The sequence below is a fragment of the Oncorhynchus nerka genome, linkage group LG7 (genome assembly GCF_034236695.1).
Source record: "Oncorhynchus nerka isolate Pitt River linkage group LG7, Oner_Uvic_2.0, whole genome shotgun sequence".
Taxonomy (NCBI): Eukaryota; Metazoa; Chordata; class Actinopteri; order Salmoniformes; family Salmonidae; genus Oncorhynchus; species Oncorhynchus nerka.
In genome coordinates, this window is record NC_088402.1 from 47,440,190 (window position 1) to 47,454,380 (window position 14,191).

The window sequence follows — 14,191 nt, forward strand, 5'->3', positions numbered from 1 at the left end:
CTTACTGTACTATCGTTGACTACCATGATATACAGTTTTTGAATCATGAATTCTCTACATTTAATTTCCCGCCCACATTACATTTCTGATGACAAACAACTATGACTGTTGGCAGGGTCAATCAAATTCAGGTTAATAAAAAAAAATAAAAAAATGAATTTAAAATATTTGACTATGTTCTAATAATGAACTTGGACTGGACTGGTCTTTTAGTGACAGACCCAATCAGGTGTTCTTCGTTTCTTGACATATTTCATATGTTGTGAGTAGGCCTATGTGAGCACACACTAGCTATTTGGTGTTATAGAGGAAATGTGAATTGATGGCCTATGCCAGAGGAACAAGAGAGGAAACCACGCATTGTACAGGCACAGAAAAGAGCGCTCCGGATGACATTTTCACACAGTTTGGGGTTATGCAGTGATCAGAGCTAGATATCAAGGGAAACTTACATTTTCCTGTTTTCATTGTTTTATTTTCCAATAGTGTGTCTGAATAGACAAATACACTATGAATTTGGTGAAACTCATTTTAATCCTCCAAACGCTTCAATCTTGTCAAGGTAATAGATGCCACTCTACACAATAATTTCTTTATGAACTATTCTCTTTGATTTACTTGTTTAACATTTACAGTAAAAGTAACCTTGACTCTGTCACACCCGATAAGTGAAGATAACATTTGTTTATTCATGTGAAGAGTACTAGACAGATGCTAACCAGTCCACGGCTAAGGATTTGAAACACCTTTTGGATTTTATGTATTACACGTTTTACATAAGGCAAAAAAGGCACACATATTATCTATTTGAATAACAATAGCAGTGAAGGAATTATCTCAGCTCACACATAATGTTCTGAGAACCATATGTTTATTCTGTGGGAATTTCAGTACTTCAGCATAACATTTTCTGCAGGTTTCCTCATGGTTCTACTTAAATGTTTGAATAGACTAAAATTAACCGCTTTGTTATGAGTTAAAAACAACATGGCATGCTCGCTCCATCCTGGTGGCACAGTGGACTAAATTACATGACTAGAGAACAATAGGTAATTGGTTTGAATCATATTGATGCTGTGCCACAATAATTAAAAAAAATGTTTGCATGATTAATGCCAAAGCAAAATAATTTAGATCTGTGCTGGCAGTTAACCCAAACTAAGCTAGCAGTGTTATTAAAAGTCTTATCGAAATATGTTCTTAGAACTTTATTTAATTACCTTCAAATGACCTATAATTTTTGTTCTCAGAACTTGAATAAAACCTCAAATCCAACGTTCCCAGAACAGGCAAAATGTTCACTTCCGTTCTCAGAATGTTTAAAAAAATGTTTTCCCGGTCATGAAACTCATGTCTTTGTTCTCAAAACCAATGGGAAACCAATAACACATGTTCCCACAACTTCCAAGGAACCAAATGTGCTAGCTGGATAACCCTTATTTTTGTTTTACTTTTAATGTAATAATAAACACTGTACGGCCTACATGGAAAATATAATAAACTACTACCACTAACTACTTTGTACAGTAAGCAGGTGGTTAGGCCACAGGGCTTTATGGCTCAAGTCATCTTACCACATTTCACATGCATCTCACATGCTGGATTAACAACAAAGGATAGTGCTTGGTCAAGTGGTTAGTTTGAAAGTCTTCCATGTGGGAAGTCCTAGTGGTCAAAGGAGGTCACAGTAGCATTGACACTCTAACCAATAAAATAATGGTACATGTCATTGCTATATCTGTGATCTAAAGGGATGTGCCATTTTTCAACTTTCTTTCAGCATATAAAGATGACTCCTCTCAAACTGGAAAAAATGCATCACAATCAGAGCTTAATAAGAATCAAAGTGAGTTGCTATATTTATTTTTATTTTCTGACAAAGCCACACACACTTATACAAAAATATCTCCATTCATTACTGCTGGCTTTGTCATTTTACTCCATCATTCACAGACACTCTCATGCATCATGACCAGACCACCCCAAATGATCCAGTTCTCAGAGCATTAATAAAGCATTTGGTGCAGAGTTTGAAACCACTTGTGCTTGGTTAAACCCCATTGTGTGCTCTCCGTATGAATGTTTTTGTTCAGTGTCAAAAGAATGTCAAACAGGATGTGGAGGTGGTTAAGGCTTTGCTGCTGTGTTTGAACTTTGCAGGTGCATTCCAACCAAGAGTTTGATAGGCACTAAATTACAGTGCTATGTTGTAAAACTATTTCACCCACTCATCAAGATCTTAAATGTTCCAGCATTCTGCACATTAATACCCATAACATTTTCTCTCTATAAAGTATGACCATCCATTATGTTACAAATACAGCCTACATATGGAATCATTCAATCCCTCCCAATCTTATACCATTGCGATTTAATTTAGTGATATCGTTTAATAGTTAGACTTCATTCACTTAAAATGTCTCATTCACAGCTGAGCCCTATATAACTCAACAATCCAATGCATGCTCCTGGAGTCCCAGGATCCTTAGAGATGAGATATGGACTTCAGTCACATTCACTGCAGAGTCCAGAGACCAAGTAGCCCATCAGATCTGTATGGAACTTGGCTGTGGTGGAGTCTACAGTCTTAATGAGACCAGCGCACCACCCAACAGTACCTGCCTCACAAACTGCACCTACCATGAATATCATCTTCAGAACTGTTCCCATGTTGTGAGGATTAATTGCACAATGGTGTCCGATGTCGTTTGTGGTAAGACACGGTTTGAATAGACAGGCATTTCATCATATGCTCTCATTTCACAAAATACATTTAAAATTATAATAGGATACTTTATATTGTTGATCATACAGTCTGTTATTTTCTACAAATGTACCATATGCATTACATCACATAGTTTTTCAAGCTGAATCACATGAGTTGCACACTAACCCTAACTCTAGGGGTTGAGTAGAGCAAATCATGTTTATTGAAACTCATATACAGTACTTGTGTCTGTGGTTGTAGAGCATCAGGCTGTGAGGCTGGCTGGAGGCGAGCACCGCTGTGCTGGACGTGTAGAGCTGTGGAGAGAGGGGCAGCAGTGGGGCACGGTGTGTGACGATGAGTGGGACTTGAGGGACGCTGATGTGGTATGTGCCCAGCTTGGTTGTGGGTATGCTTTGAGTGTGACAGGGCAGGGTGGTGCCTTCCCTCAGGGCAAGGATCCCATCTACCTGGATGAGCTGAAATGTACTGGCAAAGAGGAAAACCTGTGGCAGTGCCCAGCGTCAGATGAAAGCCATGACTGTGGGCACAAGGAGGATGCTGGGGTGGTATGCTCAGGTAACTGTCACCCTGATGTTTCATACACACTACAAACATTATTAAACCTACTAACAGGCCAGATTGCACCAACTTCTCTTTATTCATCTAAAGATCTTCATGGTCCCTCTTTTCTCTGCCTCCTTTACAGAGCTGAAGGCAGTGAGGCTGACCGGAGGTGTGGACCGCTGTTCTGGTAAAGTGGAGATCCACCGTAATGGATCATGGGGGACAGTGTGTGATACCTGCTGGGGGAAGGAGGAAGCCTCAATGGTGTGTTCCATGTTGGGCTGTGGGGAGCCAGTTCATTTTCTAGCTTTCATACCCCCTTTCACTCACAATGATAGTACCCTGTGGTACTACCAATGCTTTCCAAATCACACAGACCTTTGGCAGTGTAAGGAGTATGCCAACAAGACAACATTGTGCGCTGACTCTAAAGCTGCTGGACTTATTTGTAGTGGTAAGTGAGATTATTTGTGCACTATATAAATATTTAATTAATGTATACAGTGAGCACAATTTACTGACTCTGACGAACCACTGAAGACATGTGATACTTGAAGCAGAAACAAATATTTTCTACTGTACTTTTTCTCACAGGATCACATGGACGATATCTTCCAGTTACAACAGAAGCAACTACAACAGTATTAAGCAGGAGGCCAGGTGAAAAAGTTAAACCTGAGTCTGAATTTTAAGATTGACAAAACTATTCAGGCTTTTGAGAATGTAATATATTCAAGATCAAATGTGTGTAAAATTGTATTTTGTTCCTGTATTTTGTTTACTTCCTAGGCCTAGTGACTACAGCCAGTGTTTCAAATGATGGCTTCCCATTCTCCATGTCCCTAGAGCTGCTGGGGTGCATCTCCCTTTCCTTCCTTTTGCTCATGGTTCTGGTCACAAACGCTCTGCTTTGCTGCCACTACAGGAGGAGAGATGGTTGGTCCCAAACTGCCACATACATTCAGTGATCTCCATGCATCATATGTCCATGTATCTGGCAGTTCATACTGTAATATAGCTTTGTAAATGGGTTATACTACAGAAGTGGTGCAAATTGGGGATTGGAAAAAATATCTAATTTGTATCCTATTTTTCCCAAACCAGCGCACATTTCTTACAACATATGTATGATAGACATATATACAGTACTACTCACACACTTTGTTTGTATTGCATATTTGATATACAGTGCCTTGCGAAAGTATTCGGCCCCCTTGAACTTTGCGACCTTTTGCCACATTTCAGGCTTCAAACATAAAGATATAAAACTGTATTTTTTTGTGAAGAATCAACAACAAGTGGGACACAATCATGAAGTGGAACGACATTTATTGGATATTTCAAACTTTTTTAACAAATCAAAAACTGAAAAATTGGGCGTGCAAAATTATTCAGCCCCCTTAAGTTAATACTTTGTAGCGCCACCTTTTGCTGCGATTACAGCTGTAAGTCGCTTTGGGGTATGTCTCTATCAGTTTTGCACATCGAGAGACTGACATTTTTTCCCATTCCTCCTTGCAAAACAGCTCGAGCTCAGTGAGGTTGGATGGAGAGCATTTGTGAACAGCAGTTTTCAGTTATTTCCACAGATTCTCGATTGGATTCAGGTCTGGACTTTGACTTGGCCATTCTAACACCTGGATATGTTTATTTTTGAACCATTCCATTGTAGATTTTGCTTTATGTTTTGGATCATTGTCTTGTTGGAAGACAAATCTCCGTCCCAGTCTCAGGTCTTTTGCAGACTCCATCAGGTTTTCTTCCAGAATGGTCCTGTATTTGGCTCCATCCATCTTCCCATAAATTTTAACCATCTTCCCTGTCCCTGCTGAAGAAAAGCAGGCCCAAACCATGATGCTGCCACCACCATGTTTGACAGTGGGGATGGTGTGTTCAGGGTGATGAGCTGTGTTGCTTTTACGCCAAACATAACGTTTTGTATTGTTGCCAAAAAGTTCAATTTTGGTTTCATCTGACCAGAGCACCTTCTTCCACATGTTTGGTGTGTCTCCCAGGTGGCTTGTGGCAAACTTTAAACGACACTTTTTATGGATATCTTTAAGAAATGGCTTTCTTCTTGCCACTCTTCCATAAAGGCCAGATTTGTGCAATATACGACTGATTGTTGTCCTATGGACAGAGTCTCCAACCTCAGCTGTAGATCTCTGCAGTTCATCCAGAGTGATCATGGCCCTCTTGGCTGCATCTCTGATCAGTCTTCTCGTCCTGGTAGATTTGCAGTGGTCTGATACTCCTTCCATTTCAATATTATCGCTTGCACAGTGCTCCTTGGGATGTTTAAAGCTTGGGAAATCTTTTTGTATCCAAATCCGGCTTTAAACTTCTTCACAACAGTATCTCGGACCTGCCTGGTGTGTTCCTTGTTCTTCATGATGCTCTCTGCGCTTTTAACGGACCTCTGAGACTATCACAGTGCAGGTGCATTTATACGGAGACTTGATTACACACAGGTGGATTGTATTTATCATCATTAGTCATTTAGGTCAACATTGGATCATTCAGAGATCCTCACTGAACTTCTGGAGAGAGTTTGCTGCACTGAAAGTAAAGGGGCTGAATAATTTTGCACGCCCAATTTTTCAGTTTTTGATTTGTTAAAAAAGTTTGAAATATCCAATAAATGTCGTTCCACTTCATGATTGTGTCCCACTTGTTGTTGATTCTTCACAAAAAATACAGTTTATATATCTTTATGTTTGAAGCCTGAAATGTGGCAAAAGGGCGCAAAGTTCAAGGGGGCCGAATACTTTCGCAAGGCACTGTATGTGACCAACTGGCTCAATTCGGTCTTATGTAGCAACATTTTTTACATTGGATAAAAGTAGAGACTCAGGGCTGGAAAATTATATATCCTACACTACAGTTGAGGAACAATTGGAAAGTAATTCTGCTTTGAAAGTTGATTAACTTGTTACTTCACTTTTGAGAAAATGGCGTTTGAATGTTTTGGTACCTACTGGAGAGCTCTTCTTTGTCTACACCCATTCAGCGTTGTTCACACCCTCTTAAACTTTAACCCCACCCATCTTTTTAAGGATTCACATGTGAGGCTATGTACTAAACAACCAAATATTTCAAGACTAAAAGCTGGTTTATACTACGGGTGTGTTCGTAAATTTAATATTGAGTGAAAGAGTGTGCTCTGGGCGTTCGTAAACTTAGAGCATTGTCAGAGCGCTTCGCTTTCAGAGCGTTCAGAGTGCACACTGGACTCTTTCGCTGAGGAGTAGGGTTGATCCGAGCGTTCTGACCTAACAGCAGCAGTCAAGCACCCAAGCTAACTGGGTAATGTTGGCTAGCTTGCTATCTACTTCCATACACAAATGAGAGAACAACTCACTCTGGCTATTTTACTCGCCCTAGCAGAGCTGTTAGGATGTTTTTATGTTATCCGTTGGTGACTGCAACTGTGCTGCTGGCAACAATTTAATTACGCTCTTTTGCCAACCTTTACTGACACCGGCCATATTCAATGTGTGTTGAGCGTTCGTAAATACGTCAGTTATTCTGCGCTCTGGCACACTCAGACAAAAGTGCTCTGAAAACGGAGTAGATAGCCAGAGCGAATTTACCTGCTACATCTATCAACAGTTGTTGCAGTGACATCATAAATGTTCTATTGAAATAGTTACTTGCATAGTGGAGTATTTTGCTTAGAAATGTAGCTAGCTAGCTAAATAATGAATCATAATCCCAACTCATAACGTTACTACCCTGCATGAATCTGCACGTAGCTAACCAACCAGGTTCAATGTTAACTAACATAACGGTTATTGGCTATAACTAGCAATGCAAATGGCTCTGAGATACAAATAATATTACTACAGAGATCATACAAGTAACGTTTGCTAGCTAGCCAGCCAGCTAACGTTAGCTAGCTACCTAACAGTACACTTTAACTTGAAATGAAAACAACTTTCTGACAAAATTAGAAATGTGTAATATCTAAAAATGTAGCGAGCTAGACTGTCTTACCTGTATGCACGGATGGGCGCTTCTCCCTCTTTGTCACGGATTACATGTTTGCCCTTAGTTTGACAGATATTTTGTGTGTTCTGTTTTCAACTCCGTCTGCATATTGGCGATCAAACGCAAGAATTTTCTCCATCTTCTTAGCTATCCAAACTCTAAGTCCACTGATTTCAAAACTCTGTCCTCCAGAAAGTGGAAAGCAACACTTGTGCAGTTCTACTATGTGATATCTTTCAAAAAAGCCAAAGGATTACCTACACATACTGACCAGCTCATTTTAGACAGAAGCACGCTACATGGCAGTCCAGTCCGAACTCCTCTCTTGGCATGTCCAGCCCACTAATTATCTCAGCCAATCATGGCTAGCGGGAAGGCTGCTGACTTTTTCTGGGGCTAAACCAACTAGGGCCATAATTTCACAATTTTATCCGTATTTATAGGCACATGAAAGTTCACATTTTCGAGAAGGCATTTCTGCCCCAAAACGTTTTGTATATATATATATATATATATATATATATATATATATACACACACACAACTACAAATTAGATTAGCATATTTCAATGTAATAATAGAACAACTCAAGATGCTCTGAAATGGTGTTAAAAAATTACAGAAATCCTTAATTGCTTTTATTTTCAAACATTACATTTAGGAGTCCGGGTTTAGGACAGCGACATCTATAGAAATATATTTATAAACAATGACTTTGTACTATATTAATTTAACAATATGTTTGTTATTGCCTTGTATTCAATTAATTAAGACCATATCAACACGTAAATAAATGTCCTTTTTTAAATAGTTATTTTGGGATGGGACTGCAATTTGCATCATTTCTGTAGAATCACCTATATAATCCAATATAGATAATTTTGGATTGGATAGAAGCTGATACTCTAATATTACAGCATGTGTTTTTACTGTCCATAGCTCTCTTAGTCCAGCACCGACATGCTAACCTGCAAACGCCAACTGAGCATGACAACGACTACCGGGACTCTGTGAATCTCATCAAGGTTACAACCAGCAGCCCAACAGAAAATGATGGTTAGTGAATTAGAACACACCTCTTTGACCCTGTTTTCCTCTGTACAGAGCTACTACTTCATCTAGACCCACATTACCACACATTATCAAATCTGTTTTGATTTGTATAACATTTTTGGTAACTCTCTGTAAAGATAGTGAATATTGTTTAATTTCTCTTTTGTTTTGCTTTGCAGTACCATCAAATCCCAGATATCAGTGGACCCAGAGTAGTGTGGACAGCACCTCAGTGGATACAGACTATGAGCAGTGTGATCTAAGCACCGAGGCAGCTGTGCATATGACCACCTTTCAGAGTAAACAGTGTATTTTTTTCTCCCAAATCACATTTAATTCTTACATATTTTAACTAAGCATTGCACTTCAGAAGGGCTAATCAAGACTCCAAAATTCACAATCATTTTGGACTACACTACTCATATCTGTGTAGCACAGGAGGTTGGTGGCACCTTCATTGGAGATGATGGGCTTGTGGTAATGGCTGGAGCGGAATGAGTGGAATGGTATCAAATACATGTCTGCTATGTGTTTGATGCCATTCCATTTGTGCTGGTCCAGCCATCAATATCAGCCGTTATCCTCTCAGCAGCCTCCACTGTTGTGTAGCTAATATATCTTAACTCTCACTTGTAATTCAGATTCTATACGATACAAACAAGATACCAGGAACCTTTTTATGAGGGTTACAGCTCTGGACAGTCTATCAGAGGAAGGTGAGTCCATATTTAGTGGTGCACTCCAATAACGGTCTCAATGCCTGTCCTACATGACAGACACAAATGCACAACATTTGATAGCAAATAAGTTTTAAATGTGAGTTATTCACCAGCAATGTGACGTCTGTAGCACATGCAGGAGACAACCATACCGTTTTCATAGGAGGCATTGTTGACCAAGATCCAGGATGCAATATAGGGCCCCCAAGTGGTGAGGGTCACTTTTTATTTGTTTTATTTGTTATGTCAATTTTTTGATAGGGGGTTTAAAGGTACATTATACCATTCAATGTTTAAGTTTATAAAACATGTACAAGTAGGCTGCTAACCAAAATCAAAATAACAGTAAGAAATACATAGAGTTTAAGGAATAATAAATTCAGTATAAAAATGAATAATGGGCTTATACCCCCAACCTCCCATCCCATTCCCCCAAACCCTCCCAGCCAACAACAACCCCCCCCCCTACTCCTGGAAACCATGTTTCCCACCCCTTCCTTCTTCCCTAGCAACTAGGGTTGCTCGTCAGTCACCTTCCCAGAGGGTCACCTTTTGAACTCAAGAATGAACAATTCAGTGAAAAGCATGAGACAATCTAATGATGATTTGTGTTTACTTCTGCTGCAGTGGACTCCTTTGATTCTTCCAGCACCTCCTCCGAGGAATGCTATGAAAACACAGGCAAAGATGTAGAGAATCTAGTGACATCAGGTATGTCCCTGACTTTTTCCTAACTTTATGGGACCCGACCTGGAAAAATGCCAGTCCCTATGGATGCAATAGGAGCAGACAGCACTGCAAACAAGTCACTGTGCTAATGTTTCAATTGCTTAGTTAATTTTATATTCAAGCTGTACCTTTATTTTTCTCTCCCAGAAGGAATGGATCCATGGCAACCTCCAGTTACCCACAATGCAAATAACCACCTGATACTGTCGTGGAGAATCTTAACAAAATGTAACACTTACAAGAACTTGTGAATTCAATATAGGCTTTTAATACAAACATATCAGAAGCCTAGATGGTCCGCCTAACACACCCTTGTCCAGAGCACTGGCTCTGATTTATACACATACAACATACGAGTCCATCCCACATGCAAATGAAGTTACTTCCCTCAGTCCATCTGCCACCATTAAAGCCCAATCTGTGCATCCTGCTTGTTCAGCTCGCTAACGCCCATATCCGCTTTCAGTTAAGTCATAATGGTGACAGGACCTCTTCATGTCCCAAAAATAATACTACATGCCTATCTTATGCTATGGGCCCCCTTACGTTCAGCCTGGTGTGTTCTTTGGTATGTCTGTCCTTATTAGGACTCGTAGACTATGTGTCTCTTCTGACATTCCTTCAGCATCTTCATGTCCTAAAAATATATGGCCTATGTCTATAGTCCATCAGTTGGTCATTTGGCTGACCCCCTCCTTTGTATGTCCCTCTGACCTTGGTATGCCCAGCTGTCCTATGCTCTCATGGCCTTACTCTGGCCTCCTGTCCTATACAATAGCCAATGCATTTTACCAGAATGGCAAATGCACTCGAAGTGTATATTTCTCTTGTGTTACAGTAGTATGTTCCTCCCTATATGTACATCTTTCTCCCACATTACCTTCAAGTAACCCTTATCAAACCCATTCACATGACCGGGGTAACAAGCTGTTCTTTCTTCTCATCTATTCTCTCTTTTCTCCTCTTCTCTATTTTGACAATAAGGGATTTGGGATGTTACTCTATTTTCTGACACTGTATTCTGTTTTTCATGGTTTGTCACCCAGGAGTGGCTGATGGGAACAGTGGTGATTATGAGGAGGAGGGCCACCTGAACTCTCCTGACCCCAACCAGTCCTCCTCAGAGGGTGACTATGATGACATCGCTAACTACCTGGATTCAAACCTAGAGCAAGGCTACTGAATGAGCTGGAAGGACCTACGTTTTACTGTATATGTCAATGTTTCTGTTAATATAAAAGAGTGGCTAGCTAATTGTTTGCAATGTTTGAAATGATGTATTAATGTATAGTATACATACAGTATGTAGGTATATTATGTATGTTTTGTATTTTGTGTTTTTAGGTGTGATAATAAAAATGTAATATTTGTTTAATATGCAGTTATGATATTTGTGCAGTTGGTAACATACAATGATTACCGATGGAGCCTACAGAGGAAACCCTCACAGCAGGAATCATCAACTAGAAACCTTGCTTACATTTCTACACAATCACATATAACTCTCTATTATGTGTGGGAGTACTTTGGAATAAATGTCCTAAATTATGATCACAGTATTTACAGTCTTGTCTAAAAAGAAATAAAACGTGTAATTGTTTTCTTTAATCAGAAAAGTTAGGGGGGACTCCCGAGTAGTGTAGCGATCTAAGGCACTGCATCACAGTGCCAGAGGCGTTACTACAGACCCAGGTTCATTCCCTTACAGATAATTATTTGTGTGATGTACAGAGATGAGGTATTCATTCAAAAGTCATGTTAAACACTGTTATTGCACACTGTTAGTGCTCCCACTCCCTCTCTAAGGATGACTTTGTCAACCATTTTAAAAAGAAGGATGACAACATCCGCTCCACATTCACTCAGCCTATTAAGTCCACTGGTCTCACTCACACAGAACTACCCTACGCCTTGACCTCTGACTCCCCTCTCTCTCCAGATGAGTCCTGTGACTAGTGAGGTCCAGCCTACCGTCAACCTACCCACTCGACCCCATCCCCGTCTCCAGAGATCTAATTTATAAGGTTCACATGCCATTAACCCTCTTTCAAGAACATAAGCTTGTGACCTTCTGTACTAAGTGTTATCCCACGTCACTTACATAGAGGCTGGAGGCTAAAGGCTTGTTAGAGCCACGATGGATATTGTCGTGGGGAATAAGCATCCCATCCACACTGACATAAATCACATACATCTTGAGGCATTGCTGTAAAAGGACATAAGAATGGGTTTAATTATATATTTTTTTATCTGAGTCCGAAAGTGCAGGGTTTGTTTTCATTCGTTAGAAACTTCTTTATTGTTCACCCAATATTGCATTTGCAATACACTTTGCATGAATCAACGCCGAATTGGGTGGTATTGGACAATGTGTATATGGTTTGTCCGATGCCAATGACTTCCCATTCATTTTTGTCCAATACAGGGGGGTATTCCCTTACATACATCAGTTTCTGTAACATTTTGGCAAGCAGTGTCTATTTTGACCAAACCTGCAAACAAGTTAGACAGAATGGGATATTCGTCTACTTCTCCGCTATTCATGGCTGTGTGCAGAATCAAAATATTCCACACGGAACTACGGTACAGCGGTTTTTGTAACTGCATTACCACGTGTTTTTCAACCTTCGTTTTGACCACTTTCTGAGCATTTTTGAGGAAAAAAGTTCCGCAAGCTAAAATCTGCCCCTGCTTCTCTGCTCTTCATAGAAAAAGTCGGATTTCAAATCGGGGCCACCAATCTCTAACTATAGCCATTTTTGTAACCCATCGCCTCACTTTCAAGTGTCTGTAAATCATGCCAGCAGCAAGGCAATTTCGTTTTGACCACTAAACAAACAGTTACACAAACATAGTTTGGCATAAAATCTTCCTCTACTTCTCTGCTTCTCAAGGGCGGAAATGCTTTTAAAATTGGGTCTACCGTTCGAGGGAGAGCGATTTAAGAAACCCCTCACCTGCTCATCACTAACAGCTCTCTCTGTCAATTCTGATATTCCAAAACGGAACCGTTGGCTAGGATACTCGCCGACGCTGCAGGGCCAAAATCATGAGACGCTCCTCCTACAGCGTTTAAGCTAGAAATGCAGTTCCAATATCAACAAATTCGCAACGGTCTCGATCAAGTTGTTTGTATAGAATTTATGATATCTGTTATACTGTTTCCGTTTTTTCACTTTCTTGTCCTCTTTATGTCCTCCTTCCGCTTTCATTGGATCTCTCAAGAAACTCAAGTGCCCCATTGTGACATCATCACTTCCAAGTGACATTCTTTGTAAGTGAAATCAAGCCATTTGACACAAATCAGCTAATAAATCCACTTTCCAACCACTTAGACAAGACATGTCAAGTGTTCCAGCTTCGTCTACTACTCAAATCTGGAGTTTGGATACAAAAATGATACTCGCATCAAAAGTTACAGGAGTTTAAGTAACAGTCTTTTATACTGATAACAAGTTCAAACAGGTGCCATTAATACAGGTAACGAGTGGAGGACAGAGGAGCCTCTTAAAGAAGAAGTTACAGGTCTGTGAGAGCCAGAAATCTTGCTTGTTTCTAGGTGACCAAATACTTATTTTACACCATAATTTGCAAATAAATTCATAAAATCCTACAAATGTGATTTTCTGGATTGCTTTTTCTCATTTTGTCTGTCATAGTTGAAGTGTACCTATGATGAAAATTACAGGCCTCTCTCATCTTTTTAAGTGGGAGAACTTGCAAAATTGGTCCCAGGTTAAATAATCTATCATTTTAATCAGTTCCGGTTACCTTCAGATTAGTCCCGTGACACTTGTGGGGAACGTAGGGCAAAAGCGGAGAACATTGTGACAAGTGGGGTCAAGTTTGTAGCCCAAAGATTTTGGATTTTACAAACAGAAGTTGGCACATAGACGGTTCTGACTTCAGACAAGTCCCCTGACACTTGTAGAGGAAAATTGAGAATACCACCGTGTTCGCGAGGGTCTCCAATTTCCAGAGAGTGGTCATACGAATTTGTAGGTCAAACTGTACGGAAGCTAGAGACGTTTTTGTGAGAAGACCGATCATAGGTATGTCTCATGTTTGACAAACACCGCTCTAGGTCCACCATCTTTCACTGCAGATATGGAGGTGTAACATAAGCAGTTATGGAGGATTGAGACAGATACGATGCGTCTCAATCTCTCTAGTTGAAAACTGATCTATTTGAATGGGTATTTTTTACATTCATTTACTTTGATTCACGTACCTTTGCGTCATTTGACTCAAAATAAATTTGTTCCATTCTTTTTGAAGTCTTAGTTTCAGTTTCTCTTTTAAAGAATTAATTGATCTCATTTGGCTCTTCATTCATTCATTCGTCACTCGTCACCAGTTTGCTGTCGCAACTGAAGACAGAATGTGGAAGACACAGCAGATGAACTACAGAAGATTTGAACTGAGC

At 39.9% G+C, this 14,191-nt stretch overlaps 1 protein-coding gene across 6 annotated transcripts; it reads left to right on the plus strand.

The window, feature by feature from the left end:
* Positions 1-320: 320 nt before the first annotated feature.
* On the plus strand, positions 321-11,140 carry LOC115137203 (T-cell differentiation antigen CD6-like). 6 transcript variants are annotated; one of them, XM_029673359.1, is made up of 14 exons: positions 321-562; positions 1,781-1,846; positions 2,432-2,713; positions 2,969-3,286; positions 3,417-3,728; positions 3,869-3,934; positions 4,064-4,210; positions 8,204-8,320; positions 8,497-8,616; positions 8,959-9,033; positions 9,167-9,247; positions 9,664-9,747; positions 9,913-9,993; positions 10,812-10,900. In XM_029673359.1, coding segments are annotated over exons 1-14 (1,803 nt in total). In that variant the 5' UTR covers positions 321-510; the 3' UTR covers positions 10,814-10,900. The 6 variants fall into 6 exon arrangements, with proteins under 6 accessions (XP_029529219.1, XP_029529217.1, XP_029529218.1 ...); XM_029673357.2 differs by lacking the exon at positions 10,812-10,900 and having other exon boundaries at positions 9,913-10,796; XM_029673358.2 differs by lacking the exon at positions 10,812-10,900 and having other exon boundaries at positions 9,916-10,796.
* The last annotated feature ends 3,051 nt before the right edge of the window (positions 11,141-14,191 follow it).